At 48.3% G+C, this 13,064-nt stretch overlaps 1 protein-coding gene across 1 annotated transcript in view; it reads right to left on the reverse strand.

Annotated features, from left to right (window-relative positions):
• MMS22L (MMS22 like, DNA repair protein) overlaps nucleotides 1-13,064 on the reverse strand; it is a 127,639-nt gene that overhangs the window by 92,952 nt on the left and 21,623 nt on the right. Inside the window, exon 8 of the mRNA XM_040350133.1 lies at nucleotides 12,199-12,312. Within this exon, the coding sequence (XP_040206067.1) occupies nucleotides 12,199-12,312 (114 nt within the window). The remainder of the gene's footprint in view (nucleotides 1-12,198; nucleotides 12,313-13,064) is intronic.

Below are 13,064 nucleotides of genomic sequence, written 5' to 3' on the forward strand. Positions count from 1 at the left end.
ATCTACCCCTATCTGGAGGAAACGCAATACCCTGTCAATGGTGTATTTGCGTGGAAGCCATCTCTGGGACTCACACCAGCTTACGTAGGCCCTCCAGACCCTGTAATAAATTACTCTGGAGACTGGTTTTCTAGCCTTAATCAGAGTAGAAATAACTTGGCTAGATAGGCCCCTACCCCTGAGGATCAGGGATTCAGCCGCCAAGCCGTCAAATTTAGATGCCGTAAGGCAGGGTGGAGTATCGGGCCTTGAGAGAGTAGGTCTGGCCGAAGTGGAAGGGTCCATGGTTCGCCCACTGACATTCTCACGATCAGTGAGTACCACGACCTCCGGGGCCATGCGGGGGCTATCAGAATGACTGGTTTGTTCTCCACCCTGATCCTGCGCAGCAGGCGGGGCAGCATCTGTAACGGGGGGAAGGCGTACAGCAGATTGAACGGATGCCAAGGGCAAACCAACGCATCGGTTCCACAGGCCAGAGGGTCCCTTGATCGGGACATGAACTTGCTCAGTTTCCTGTTGAACCTTGATGCCATGATGTCCACATCCGGAGATCCCCATTTCTGGCAGATCACCTGAAAGACTTGGGGATGGAGGGACCACTCCCCTGAAACCAGCTGCTGGCGACTTAAGAAGTCCGCCTGTAAATTGTCCACCCCTGGGATAAAGATCGCCGAGATGCATGGTACATGCGACTCTGCCCACAGGAAAATTAAGCTCACTTCCCTTTGGGCGGCTCGACTTTTCGTGCCCCCCTGGTGATTTATATATGCCACTGCCGTGGCATTGTCGGACTGCACTCTCACTGGAAACCCTAGAAGTTTGGACGTCCAGGCCTTTAAGGCTAAACGGGCCGCCCTGATCTCCAGGACATTGATTGGCAGCCCTCTTTCCGACTCTGTCCAAACTCCCTGCTGGACTTGCCCATCCAGGACTGCTCCCCAGCCCTTCAGGCTGGCATCTGTGGTTACCAGTTTCCAGATGATGGGACTGAATGACTTCCCCTTTAGGAGGTTCTGAGGCTTTAGCCACCAGTAGAGGCTTTGCCGGACCCTTGATGGAAGGATCAATGGAAGATCCAGGCGTTGCGGATCTTTGTTCCATGCAGACAGGATGGCTGTCTGCAGGATTCGAGTGTGTGCCTGAGCGTATGGCACTGCCTCGAAGGAGGCCACCATTTTTCCCAGTAATTTCATGCACAATCGTATAGTTGGCTGCCTTTTGCTTAACACCAACTGGATCAATTCTTTGATCCCTTTGAACTTCTCTAAAGGAAGAAACACTCTCTGCTGCTCCGTGTCTAGCAGCATGCCGAGGTATTCCAATCGTTTTGTGGGCTGTAAAGCCGACTTTTCTTGGTTTAAAACCCAACCGAATACCTCGAGGTACTGAACTGAAAGGGCTACCGCTCGACACAGGCCCGGAGCAGAGTGATCTATGATCAGGAGGTCGTCCAAATAGGCCAGGATCAAGATTCCCTGGGTCCTTAGATTGGCCAGGATGGGGGCCAGGACCTTCGTAAACACACGGGGGGCAGTAGCCAACCCGAAAGGAAGAGCCACAAATTGGTAGTGGCGCCCTGCGATAGCAAAGCGTAGGAATTTTTGATGACCCTGAAAAATTGGAACATGAAGATACGCGTCTCTTATGTCTATTGAGGCCAAGAAATCGTTTCGCTGCAAGGCTGCGGCGGCAGACCGTATGGATTCCATCCGAAAGGACCGAATCCTCAGGTAAGAGTTTAGAATCTTTAGATCCAGGATGGGCCTTACATCGCCGTTGGGCTTTGGCACGATGAACAGATTGGAGTAAAAGCCTAGCTTGTGCTCCTGAACTGGTACCTCTACGATTACCCCTTGGTTTAGAAGACGATCCAAGGCTGTTAGCAAGGCAGCCCTCCTTTCCGGATCGCTTGGAATTCTTGATTCCTGAAAATGCGGAGGGGGAAACTCCCGAAATTCTATTTTGTAACCAGTCGCCACCAGGGAAAGAACCCACTTGTCGGGGATCTTGGCTTCCCAAACTTTTGCAAAGAATCGAAGCCTGCCCCCCACCCGATTGAGTGGGGGCGCCCCTTCACAAAGCTGACTTTGGAGCAGGTTTAACTGGCTTGCGGACCCATGGTCGCTTGCCACCCGCGGCCTGCCCTTGCGACTTATTACCAAAGTTTGACCGTGCGGGAGGCCGTCGATACTGCCTGGGGGCCGAGGGCCCTGGGGCTGGGGATTGCTGCCGCTTAAACGCTGGACCCCGAAATCTCCTTTTGACTGGTAAAAGAGTACTCTTGCCACTAGATATCGTCTGTATGTACTTATCCAGATCTTCCCCAAAGAGCCTTCCTCCGTGGAAGGGAAAACCCGCCAACAGCTTTTTACACGGAGTCTCTGCCGACCAATTCTTTAGCCACAGGAGCCTTCGCATATGCACCAAGAATAGCGACAGACGGGAAGCTTGTTGGATGGAGTCCTTTATGGCATCCACCGCGAAACATAGAGCCCTGGGAAGGTCGGCCAGATCCTGTGCCTGCTGAGCCGGGAGCTCTCTTAGCATCTGCTTAGTCTGGTCTTTTAACGCCTGACAAACGCCAATTGCAGCCACGGCCGGTTGCACCACTGCCCCTGCAGTAGAAAAGGATGCCTTCAAAAGGGTTTCCAACCGCTTATCAACCGGATCCTTGAACATCTGTATGTTTTCTACTGGGCAAGTTAAAGATTTGTTTACGCAGGAGACCGCTGCATCCACAGCGGGAAGCACCCATTTCTTTGAAAATTTTTCCTCCATGGGGTACAAAACAGAAAACCTTTTAGGAGGCACAAAAATTTTATCAGGCCGGGCCCAATCTTGAAAGATCAGGTCTTCCAATAATGGGTGAACCGGAAACACTGCGTTACTTAATGGTGCTTTTAAGGAGCCCAAAGAAGACACGGCAGGAATCTGAGGCCCTGGCGAGGGCAGCTTAAAAGCCGAGCGGACCATGTCCGTTAAAGACTGTACCCACAGATTCTCTGCTTGAGAGACCGAAAAAGGTTCCTCAATAGTGGACTCCTCAATGTCTGAACCTTCTAGGCCCTGCTCCGTTTGGTCCTCCTGGGATTCTAAATCCTCTGGGGAGAGAATCTCAGCATCAGAGGACACCAACTTAGGGGACGGAGATCTAGTCCGCTTTTTGGCTGCCAGAGAATTAGTAAGAAAAGTTGTCAGCCTCTGTTCTAACCCCTGCAGGGAGACAGATAACATATCCTGCGTGACAAACACTGGGTCGGGCAGAATGGGGCCAGCCACAGCACCCACCACACCTAATGGCTCCTCAAAGGCGGCATCTTCTAGCTTTTTAGGAGAGGACAGAACCGGCATAGTCTGATTAAGATCCTCCGAGCTAGAGGGGGAACCCTTCTGTTTCTTTGCATTTTTAGCACTTTTAGTCCCCGAACCTTTAGGGCCCATGATACAATACTGAGGCACTCCGCTACTAACAACTGACTGCTGTAGCAAGGAGAACAAAAAAATACAAGTAGCTTAAGGCAGGAAACCTTATAAGCCAATGGGAAGGTAGTGCAGACCTTTCCCTGAAAGAAAAAACTTTTTTCTTTTTTTTTTTTTTTCCGTTTTGTCTTTGTTTTTGTTTTTTTTTGCACTTTAAAGGGACTGTGTGAATGCCAGACTGCTGCCAAAAGACCTTTGGCTTAATAGAGAAAATCAGGGGAACATCTCCTATCTTCTCCCTTTAGTCAGTGAGGAGCTTAGCTCCAGACCTAAACAGGTCTCTTTTACCGCCACTAGGTGTCACCCTGCTCCGCTCTGTGTCCTGCTCTGTGTTCCTCCAGTCAGCAGACGAATCCTACACTGACCGGAGGACAGAGCTGCTCAAGATAACAGCGAGGGGGGAACGCCCCTCTCTCCCCGCCGACGTCACGACGCTCCCCGCCCCCTCCGCGCGCATCTATATCATGCGCGCGCACGAGCGTCCCAGAGAGAAGCCATGAGGAGAGGAGCAGCACGCCGGCGGCGTCCGAGGACCCAGAGCTGTAGGGGAAAACACACCTAAATACAGGCAAGTCCCTGGCCTTAAAGCCGAGAGATAACGGGGGGTGGGCTTGCCCTGCTTGTCCTAGAACCAGGCAAAGAGCCTCTACCCCCCAAAAAAACATGCGGGACAGCCAACCAGCAACACAGTCCGTGGGGTGGGGGGAGTATACTAGTAATGGGAGGTGACCATCCTGTCTAGCAGACATAGTGGTAAAGTTGCCAATGCAGAGCATCCCAGGCTAACCCAACTAGACTTCCCCCTGAGGGACCTGTCGACGAACCAAGTTCCGCAGGCCCCCCTCTTACCTGCTCCACGCTGCAGGGTATTGCAAAAAGCAAGAGGCCCAATCTTCCCCCATCTCCGTGGGTTCTGTACTAGACCTTCAGGGACCCGGGTCCTGCTGGAACACCACTGCCCTGGACCTATACAGCATCCTGGCAACAGTACCTTTTGGACTTTAGAAAGCTCAAAGTTCTGGGCCCAGGATCCAGCCCCTTAAAAAGAGGCATTATAGGCGAAACCCCACGACTTGGGGCCCGGGTACTGTCCACTTTGGCTCTGAGGCACTTTGGACAGATCCGGTATAGTCTGCCTAGTCTCAAGGACCTGGAGGCAAACTTCTTTGTGACCAACACCTAAGACACTGGCGAAAAAACTGAGGTACTCCTCCTATGGGAGGGGGTTATATAGGGAGGGGACTTCCTGTTTGAGATTGCCAGTGTCCATCACCTGAAGGTACTCCATATAACCCACATAGTAATGAATATGCCGCTCTGTGTCCCGTGATTTTTACATATTTATTTATTTTTTTACACTTTTATTTTTTTTATTATCACTTTTATTCCTATTACAAGGAATGTAAACATCCCTTGTAATAGGAATGTGTGTGACAGGTCCTCTTTATGGAGAGATGCAGGGTCAATAAGACCGCACATCTCTCCTCCAGGCTGGAAAGCATGAAATCGGTGAAAAAAAAATCACCGATCTCATGCTTACGGTTGCTTAGCAGCCGCAATTGCGGCTTTGTTTACTTACGGGGACCCGGGCGTGACGTCATCACATCGCGCCCGGGTCCTCCGACGGTCATAGAGATGACTGGTGACCATCTGGTCACCAGTCATCTCTATGCTTCCTGCCAGCGCCGGACGATTCGTTCTCCGGGCCCCCGATGGCACGGGAGAGCCCGGAGAAGCACCGGATGGCGGCGGGAGGGGGGGGATGTCCCCTCCCGCAGCCTGTAAGAATGATCTAGCGGCAGAATCGCCGCTATGATCGTTCTTATGTTGTGCAGAATCGCCGGCAGGAGAGAAGGATATCTGAATGATGCCTCTAGCTGCAGGCATCATTCAGATATCCACCCGCAAAGCCCAGGACGTCATATGACGTCCTCCTGGATCGAGGAGGGGTTCCTGCCGCCGTCATTTCACAATGACGCGGTAAGGAAGTGGTTAAGTTATTTAATATTTTGGATAATATTAAGAGGTTTATGAACTCCTTGATATATGGGGTAATCTTTTTTAAAATCTAAGTTATTATTTTAGATATTTTTATTCTTTTTGCTTATTTGTATTTCCTTTCTCATTTGAATGATAATATGTCTATAGACGTGATGGATGACGAGAGGAGATAGTAAAAAGGGAATATTCGATATAAAATGTATTTTACTGTTTACATTTATATATGTCATTGATGTATCTCCTGCTATTTTTATTTTAATTGTATTTTCTTCTTGTTTTGAAAATAAACTTAAACTTGAATGAAAAAAAAACAAAAAACAAAGTTCAGTAATATTCCTTTATGCCATTTTACACTACAAACTGTATGACTGAATTAATTCTGATATTGCTGTTTTACAAACCTGACAGCTTTTTATTCCAAAAAGGAAACCTTAATTTTGTTTGCAAATATTAAAGATTCCAACTACCAGTAAGAATGTGTCCTTACATTTAAAGAGCACCTGTCATTTCAAATCCATCAAAGCAGCGCTTGTTAGCGGGCATCCACTCACCTGTTGCCGCCATGACCCTTAACTTGTTGCGTTATTGCCACATCACCAGCTGTCCCATTAAATGGAATAGGACTGTTGGTTAGTCAACAGCGGGTCAGAGGAGGCACCGCTGTGGGACAGAGATGACAGTTGCTCTTTAAAAATTGGATTTTTGTACTCACTGTAAAATCCTTTTCTCCGAGTTCATGGACGGACACAGCACTCTCTTGACAAAGTGGCCGAACGTCGGTGCGCATGCGCCGTATAGAGCCGCACCGACGTTCGGCTTCTTTCGGCATCTCGCGACGCGATGGATGCGTCGGTCGGATGCCTGTCCATCAATTAGGAACGCCCACCGCCAGCATCGTACCCGGAAGTGGCGGTGGGAACGAATATACCAAACGCTACGTACGGAGGTATTTTTTACATAAAACCAGCCGATTCTAACTGTAATTATTATAGCAAATGCAATGTCAAAAGTTTATTTTTAGGGGAACCACCGCTTTAAAACACATCAAACTGTACAGTACCGCCCTGGGGGCGGTCCCTCTAGGTACAACCCCTCTACCTGCACCATGCAGCTCAGTTTCTCAAAAAACAGTACAAACACATAAAGGAGGGGTGGGTGCTGTGTCCGTCCATGAACTCATAGAAAAGGATTTTATGGTGAGTACAAAAATCCAATTTTCTCTTTCGTTCATGGACGGACACAGCACTCTCTTAACAAAGTGGGACATCCCAAAGCAGTGTTAAAAAACAAAACAAAAAAAAAAAAAAAACGCACCACACGAGGGGTGGGAACAGCATTAAAACCAAACTTCACCCCAACAAAACCAGAGCTCCTCAACGGAGGATTTTCAACCTTTAAAAGGCCACCTGCAAAACCTTGCGGTCGAAGGAAACATCCGAAGATGAACTCACGTCAACCTTGTAAAATTTTGTGAAAGTGTGAATGGACGACCAAGTCGCCGCCTTACACACCTGGGAAACAAACGCTTGGTGTCGGAAAGCCCAAGAGGCACCTATTGCCCTGGTCGAATGCGCCATGACAGGAAAGGGGGGCGCCCGCCCCTTTAGGGCATAAGCCTGGATCACGATCTGCCTGATCCACCTAGAAATGGTGAACGACGAGACCGCTAGGCCCTTCTTAGGACCAGCTACCGAAACAAATAGGTAGTCAGACCTCCGGATCGGAGCAGTAGCCGAAAGGTACACGCGCAGAGCCCAAACAACGTCCAAGGAGTGCAATGCAGTCTCCACTGGATGTGACGGATGAGGACGGGAGGACAATATCCTCATTGAGATGAAAGGCAGAGACGACCTTAGGAAGAAAGAAAGGCTGCGGACTCAGCACTACCTTATCCTTGTAAGAGACCAGAAACGGAGCCTTGCAGGACAAGGCCGCCAGCTCAGAAACACGTCTGACAGACATAATAGTCACCAAGAACACCACCTCGTTCCTCGGATCAGAGTCACGGATCGGATCATTTTTCACATCAGCAAAAAAAAAAACAAAAAAAAAAAACACTCCCCCACTGTAATATCCACATCTCCCCCCCCCACTGTAATATCCACATCTCCCCCCCCCCCCCACTGTAATATCCACATCTTCTCCCCCCCCCCACTGTAATATCCACATCTCCCCCCCCCCCCCACTGTAATATCCACATCTCCCCCCCCCCACTGTAATATCCACATCTCCCCCCCCCCCCCACTGTAATATCCACATCTCCCCCCCCCCCACTGTAATATCCACATCTTCCCCCCCCCCACTGTAATATCCACATCTCTCCCCCCCCCCCACTGTAATATCCACATCTCTCCCCCCCCCCACTGTAATATCCACATCTCCCCCCCCCCACTGTAATATCCACATCTCCCCCCCCCCACTGTAATATCCACATCTCCCCCCCCACTGTAATATCCACATCTTTCCCCCCCCACTGTAATATCCACATCTTCCCCCCCCCCACTGTAATATCCACATCTTCCCCCCCCCCCCCACTGTAATATCCACATCTTCCCCCCCCCCACTGTAATATCCACATCTTCCCCCCCCCCCCACTGTAATATCCACATCTTTCCCCCCCCCCCCACTGTAATATCCACATCTTCCCCCCCCCACTGTAATATCCACATCTCCCCCACTGCAGTGGCGTCACCCGGTGCAAAACAAAAATGGTGTCACCCCCCCCCACCAACTATAGTCCCCCCTCAGTACAGACCGCCTCCATCAGTATAGACCCCCCTCCCTCAGTACAGACACCCCCACAGCTCAGTTACAGACCCCCCATTAGTAAGCCCCCCTCAGTACAGACACCCCCAGAAGTACAGACAGTAACCCCTCTCAGCGCAGACACCCCCCCCAGTAGTACAGACTGTAACCCCCCCTCACCGCAGACACCCCCCAGTAGTACAGACAGTAACCCCCCCTCATTGAAGACACCCCCCAGTAGTACAAACAGTAACCCCCCCTCAGCGCAGACACCCCGCAGTAGTACAGACAGTAACCCCCCCTCAGTGCAGACACCCCCCAGTAATACAGACAGTCCCCCCCCCAGTAGTAAAGATAGTAACCCCCCTCAGTGCAGACATCCCCCAGTAGTACAAACAGTACCCCCCTCAGTGCAGACACCCTCCAGCCTCCACTCTGCAAAGCAGATGAGGAAGAAGCTTTAGAGGAGGAAACTCAAAGCAGTCGATACCGACCCCACCAACGCGTCTGTCGCGTCCGCCCAGGGGTCCCTCGACCTGGCCACGAACCTCAATACCTTTCCGATTGAGACGAGACGCCATGAGATCCACGTCCAGCGTGCCCCATCTCTGGCAGATGAGGTGAAATACATCCGGGTGCAGAGACCATTATTCCTGGTCCAGCATCTGACGATTTAGGTAGTCCGCCTGCCAGTTTTCCCTGCCCGGAATGCATACTGCCGACAGAGCTTGCACGCTCCGTTCTGCCCACCTCAGGATGTGAGCTGCCGCGCGTTCTTGTTCCTCCTTAATGATTGACATACGTCACCGCCGTGGCGTTGTCCAACTGTATCCTGACCGGGCGCTCCTGCAGTCTCTGAGACCACGCAAAGAGGCAAAGCTTGATCGCCCGTAGTTCCAGGACATTGATCGGCAGGCGGGATTCCTCCGTAAGTCCAGCGGCCCTGGGCCGACTGGACCACCCAGCCAGAAAGACTGGCGTCCGTCGTGATCATCGTCCAGTGAAAAGGGAGGAACGACTTCCCGGACAGAAGAGCCAGTGACGTCAGCCACCACACCAGGGAGGACCTGACCCGGTGGCTCACTCGGATTTGATTATCCAGGGACAAAGGACTCTTGTCCCATCAGAGCAGAATCTCCCTCTGCAGCACTCAAGTATGAGATTGAGCATACGGCACCGCCTCGAAGGAGGCTACCATGAGACCCAGGACTCGCATGCAAAAACGGAGTGACGACCAGCTTTAGGCTTCATTTCCACTGGCGTTTTTACAGCCACTTTTCTGAGCGTTTTTTACAGCTTAAAAACGCCTGTCCATGTTATTCTATGGCATCATGCCCACATAGACGTTTTTGAGCTGCAAATGGCATAGGCGTTTTAGAGCTGTAAAAACGCCAGACGTTAAAAAACGCACAAAAACGCTTAAAAACTCGCAAAAACGCGACCGCGGCATTTTTAAAGCTGCAGCTCACAAAAAAAAAAAAATTTTGTAAAAAAAAAAAAAAAAAAAAAAAAAAAAAAAAACATGGACAGGCGTTTTTAAGCTGTAAAAAAGCCTAACAGTGGCTGTAAAAACGCCAGTGGAAATGAAGCCTTAGGATGTTAACTGCTGTACCGCCGTCCGAAGCGACTGGAGCTTTCTCGCCAAAAGAAAAACCCTCGCCACCGACGAGTCCAGAACCAACCCCAGGTATTCCAGGCGTTGAGAAGGGGCCAAGACCGACTTCTGGGTGTTTAGCACCCAACCAAATTCTTGCCAGACGCTGCAGGTAAGTAAAGATAGATACATCTTCCACAGTGGCTGTTGCCAATGTCACAGCAAATAATGAGCCAGAAACTGTTAAGCTCTTCACACTATATTAAAAAATCATAGCACTATGAAATGTTTAAAGGAATTCAGTATTTATCCAATTCCACAGGCACACTTTTGTGATACAAAATTTAAAGCAGATTAAAAGAACCTCTGGGGGAATCCAAGATGGAAAAAGGATCTGTGGGGTCCTAGTAGATGACAGGTTCAGCAATGGCATGCAATGCCAGGCTGCTGCAAGCAAGGCCAACGCAATACTGGCATGCATTAAAAAGGGGATTAACTCCAGAGAAAAATCGAAAATTCTCCTACTCTGCAATTCTTTGGTCCCGCCGCACCTGGAGTATGCCGTCCAGTTCTGGGCACCAGTCCTCAGGAAGGATGTGCTGAACTGGAGAGAGTCCAGAGAAGGGCAACAAAACTAATAAAGGGTCTGGAGGATATTAGTTATGAGGAAAGATTACAAGCATTGAACTTATTTTCTCTGGAGGGGATATGATTTCAGTTTACAAATACCGTACTGGTGACCCCACAATAGGGACACACAAGCTTTTACCAAAATTAGAAGAGAAGCGGTTTAAAGTGGAAGTCCAGTCGAAAAAAATTATATTAATTATATGTAAAATATCTTTATCTTTGACATTATTAATTTTCTGTATTGCTGATTGCCAAGCATAAAAAGTCTAATCAAAGCTAGACAATCAGCTTCTTCCTGTTCTTCAGGGACAACCTTACTTCCCTTTATCTGAATTCTGCATGCTGAATTCTCACTTCCTAAAAACGTTGTCCTTCTCTCATAAAAACAGGCACGCCTACTGTTCATTCTAACCACCTGTCTTTGCCAGCCCCACCCCCATCCCTCCTCTCCTCAGATAGAGATGGATAACTTCCTGTCTTCACAGCCCGTTTTGGTTACTAGCTGCCTGAGAGAGACAGAACAGGAAAGCCTGGTAAGTATGATCTGCTCACTGCAGCACATAGAGACACACACAAAAACTTCTTACAAACTGTTATATGGCTTCCACTTTAAAGTGGAAGTCCAATCAAAAACATTTTTTTACCTCCCATCGATGCGCCTTTAAAAATCAGCGACTTTGAAAGATGCCTGCACTACTTTGATGCAACTTTTGATGCGACATTGATCCAGTGTAAAGTTGGAACAACGCTGCACCCAAAGTCACACTTTAAATCGCATAGCTTTGGAGTGTGACTGAGTGCCGCTTTGATTCAACTTTACACTTTCTGGATCAAAGTCGCATCAAAGCATTGCAGGTACCTTTTCAAAGTTGCTTATTTTAAAAGTCACAGATGGGAACAGGTACCATTAAAATCAATGGGCTGTGACTTGTCATGCGACTTTGGACACAGGCGACCTCAAAGTTGCACGATTTAGAGTGTGACTTTGATGCGACTGAGTGCAGCTTTGATCCAACTTTACACTCTCTGGATCAAAGTTGCATCAAAAGTCATATCAAAGCATTGCAGGTACCTTTTCAAACTTGTAGTGATGGGAACAGGTGCTATTGAAATCAATGAGCTGTGACTTGTCATGCGACTGTGTCCAAGGTCGCATGACAAGTCGCACTAGTGGAAACAGAGACTTGTAGACTGTGAGCCGCAATTACTAGTAAATATTAAATAAAAATGCCATAAAACTATCCCCTATTTTGTAGACGCTATAACTTTTGCACAAACCAAGCAATAAACGCTAATTGCAATTTTTTTTTTGCCAAAAATATGTAGAAGAATATGTATCGGCCTAAACTGAGGAAATGTTTTATATATATATTTTTTTGGAGGGATATTTATTATAGCAAAAAGTAAAAACAATATTGCTTTTTTTCAAAATTGTCACTCTATTTTTGTTTATAGCACAAAAAATAAAAACCGCAGAGGTGATCAAATACCACCAAAAGAAAGCTCTATTTGTGGGGGGGGGAAAAGGATGTAAATTTTGTTTGGATTGCACGACCGCGCAATTGTGAGTTAAAGCGACGCAGCGCCGAATCACAAAAAGTACTCTTTGGGCAGCCAAATGGTCCAAAGGTCTTTAGGCAGCCAAATGGTCTGGGGCTGAAGTGGTTAAATAACTAGAATATCAGAAACAGGGGCCTTGATTTTTTTAATGAAAAAAAATGCACTGGAAAATTGTAAACACTTACCTCCGATGAAGAGGCTTTGCTCCTATGGTCAACAAGCTGGATAACCAAGACCCACATCTCTTTGATGCATATACAAGGATAAAATTGACCAATAAAGGCTTCAGATGGGCGTACCTGGATTAAAAAAACGTGAAAAAGCATTTATTTTTCATATACGAGAAAAAGGTCTCACATACTTAAGACAATATTTTAACAAAAGTTACAGTGCTGGCAAAAAGCTGTTTAACCTAAGGTCCCCGACACATACATAAGGCCATGATTTGAAGCTGGAGGAAAGGAGGTTTTAACATTTACCCCGCCCACAGGGCTTAGTCATGTCGCATGGATTTGGAGGAAGCTGGCATTTGGCTGAGGGTGCTTTCACGCATTTTCTAATTGCTTTGCCAAGTGTGTGGTGTTTGGGACCTCTCTATGCATATTCACAGTATATGTGGCGTTAGACTCCTGCCCAGCCAGCACCCATTACAGGAAACACCAGATGGACTTGAGTGGAGACATTAAGTTTTATGAGCCCATTAAACACAAGGCACCACCAATCAGGAAAATGGATCTCTGATTGGCATTGATCACACAACGGCTGTGTCCAATCACAGCCATTATGAAATGTAAACCAAACAGCACATGTTGGTTGATCAGCTCTTTCTGCTCTTACAGAGTGCTTGAGTGAGGTGAAGGAGAGTCGATCTGTGCCTGCCAGTCTGGTCTGTGAGTTAACAGTGATTTTACAGTGGATTTTAACACAGAGCAGCCACCTGTCCCTAGTGCACCAACTACATCTGTCACAATGTCACCAGGGTACCATCAACATCTGTCACAGTGTCAGGAGTGCAGCATCAATGTGTCATAAGCAGTACAGCATCAACATC

The sequence above is a fragment of the Rana temporaria genome, chromosome 4, assembly GCF_905171775.1.
Source record: "Rana temporaria chromosome 4, aRanTem1.1, whole genome shotgun sequence".
Lineage (NCBI taxonomy): Eukaryota > Metazoa > Chordata > Amphibia > Anura > Ranidae > Rana > Rana temporaria.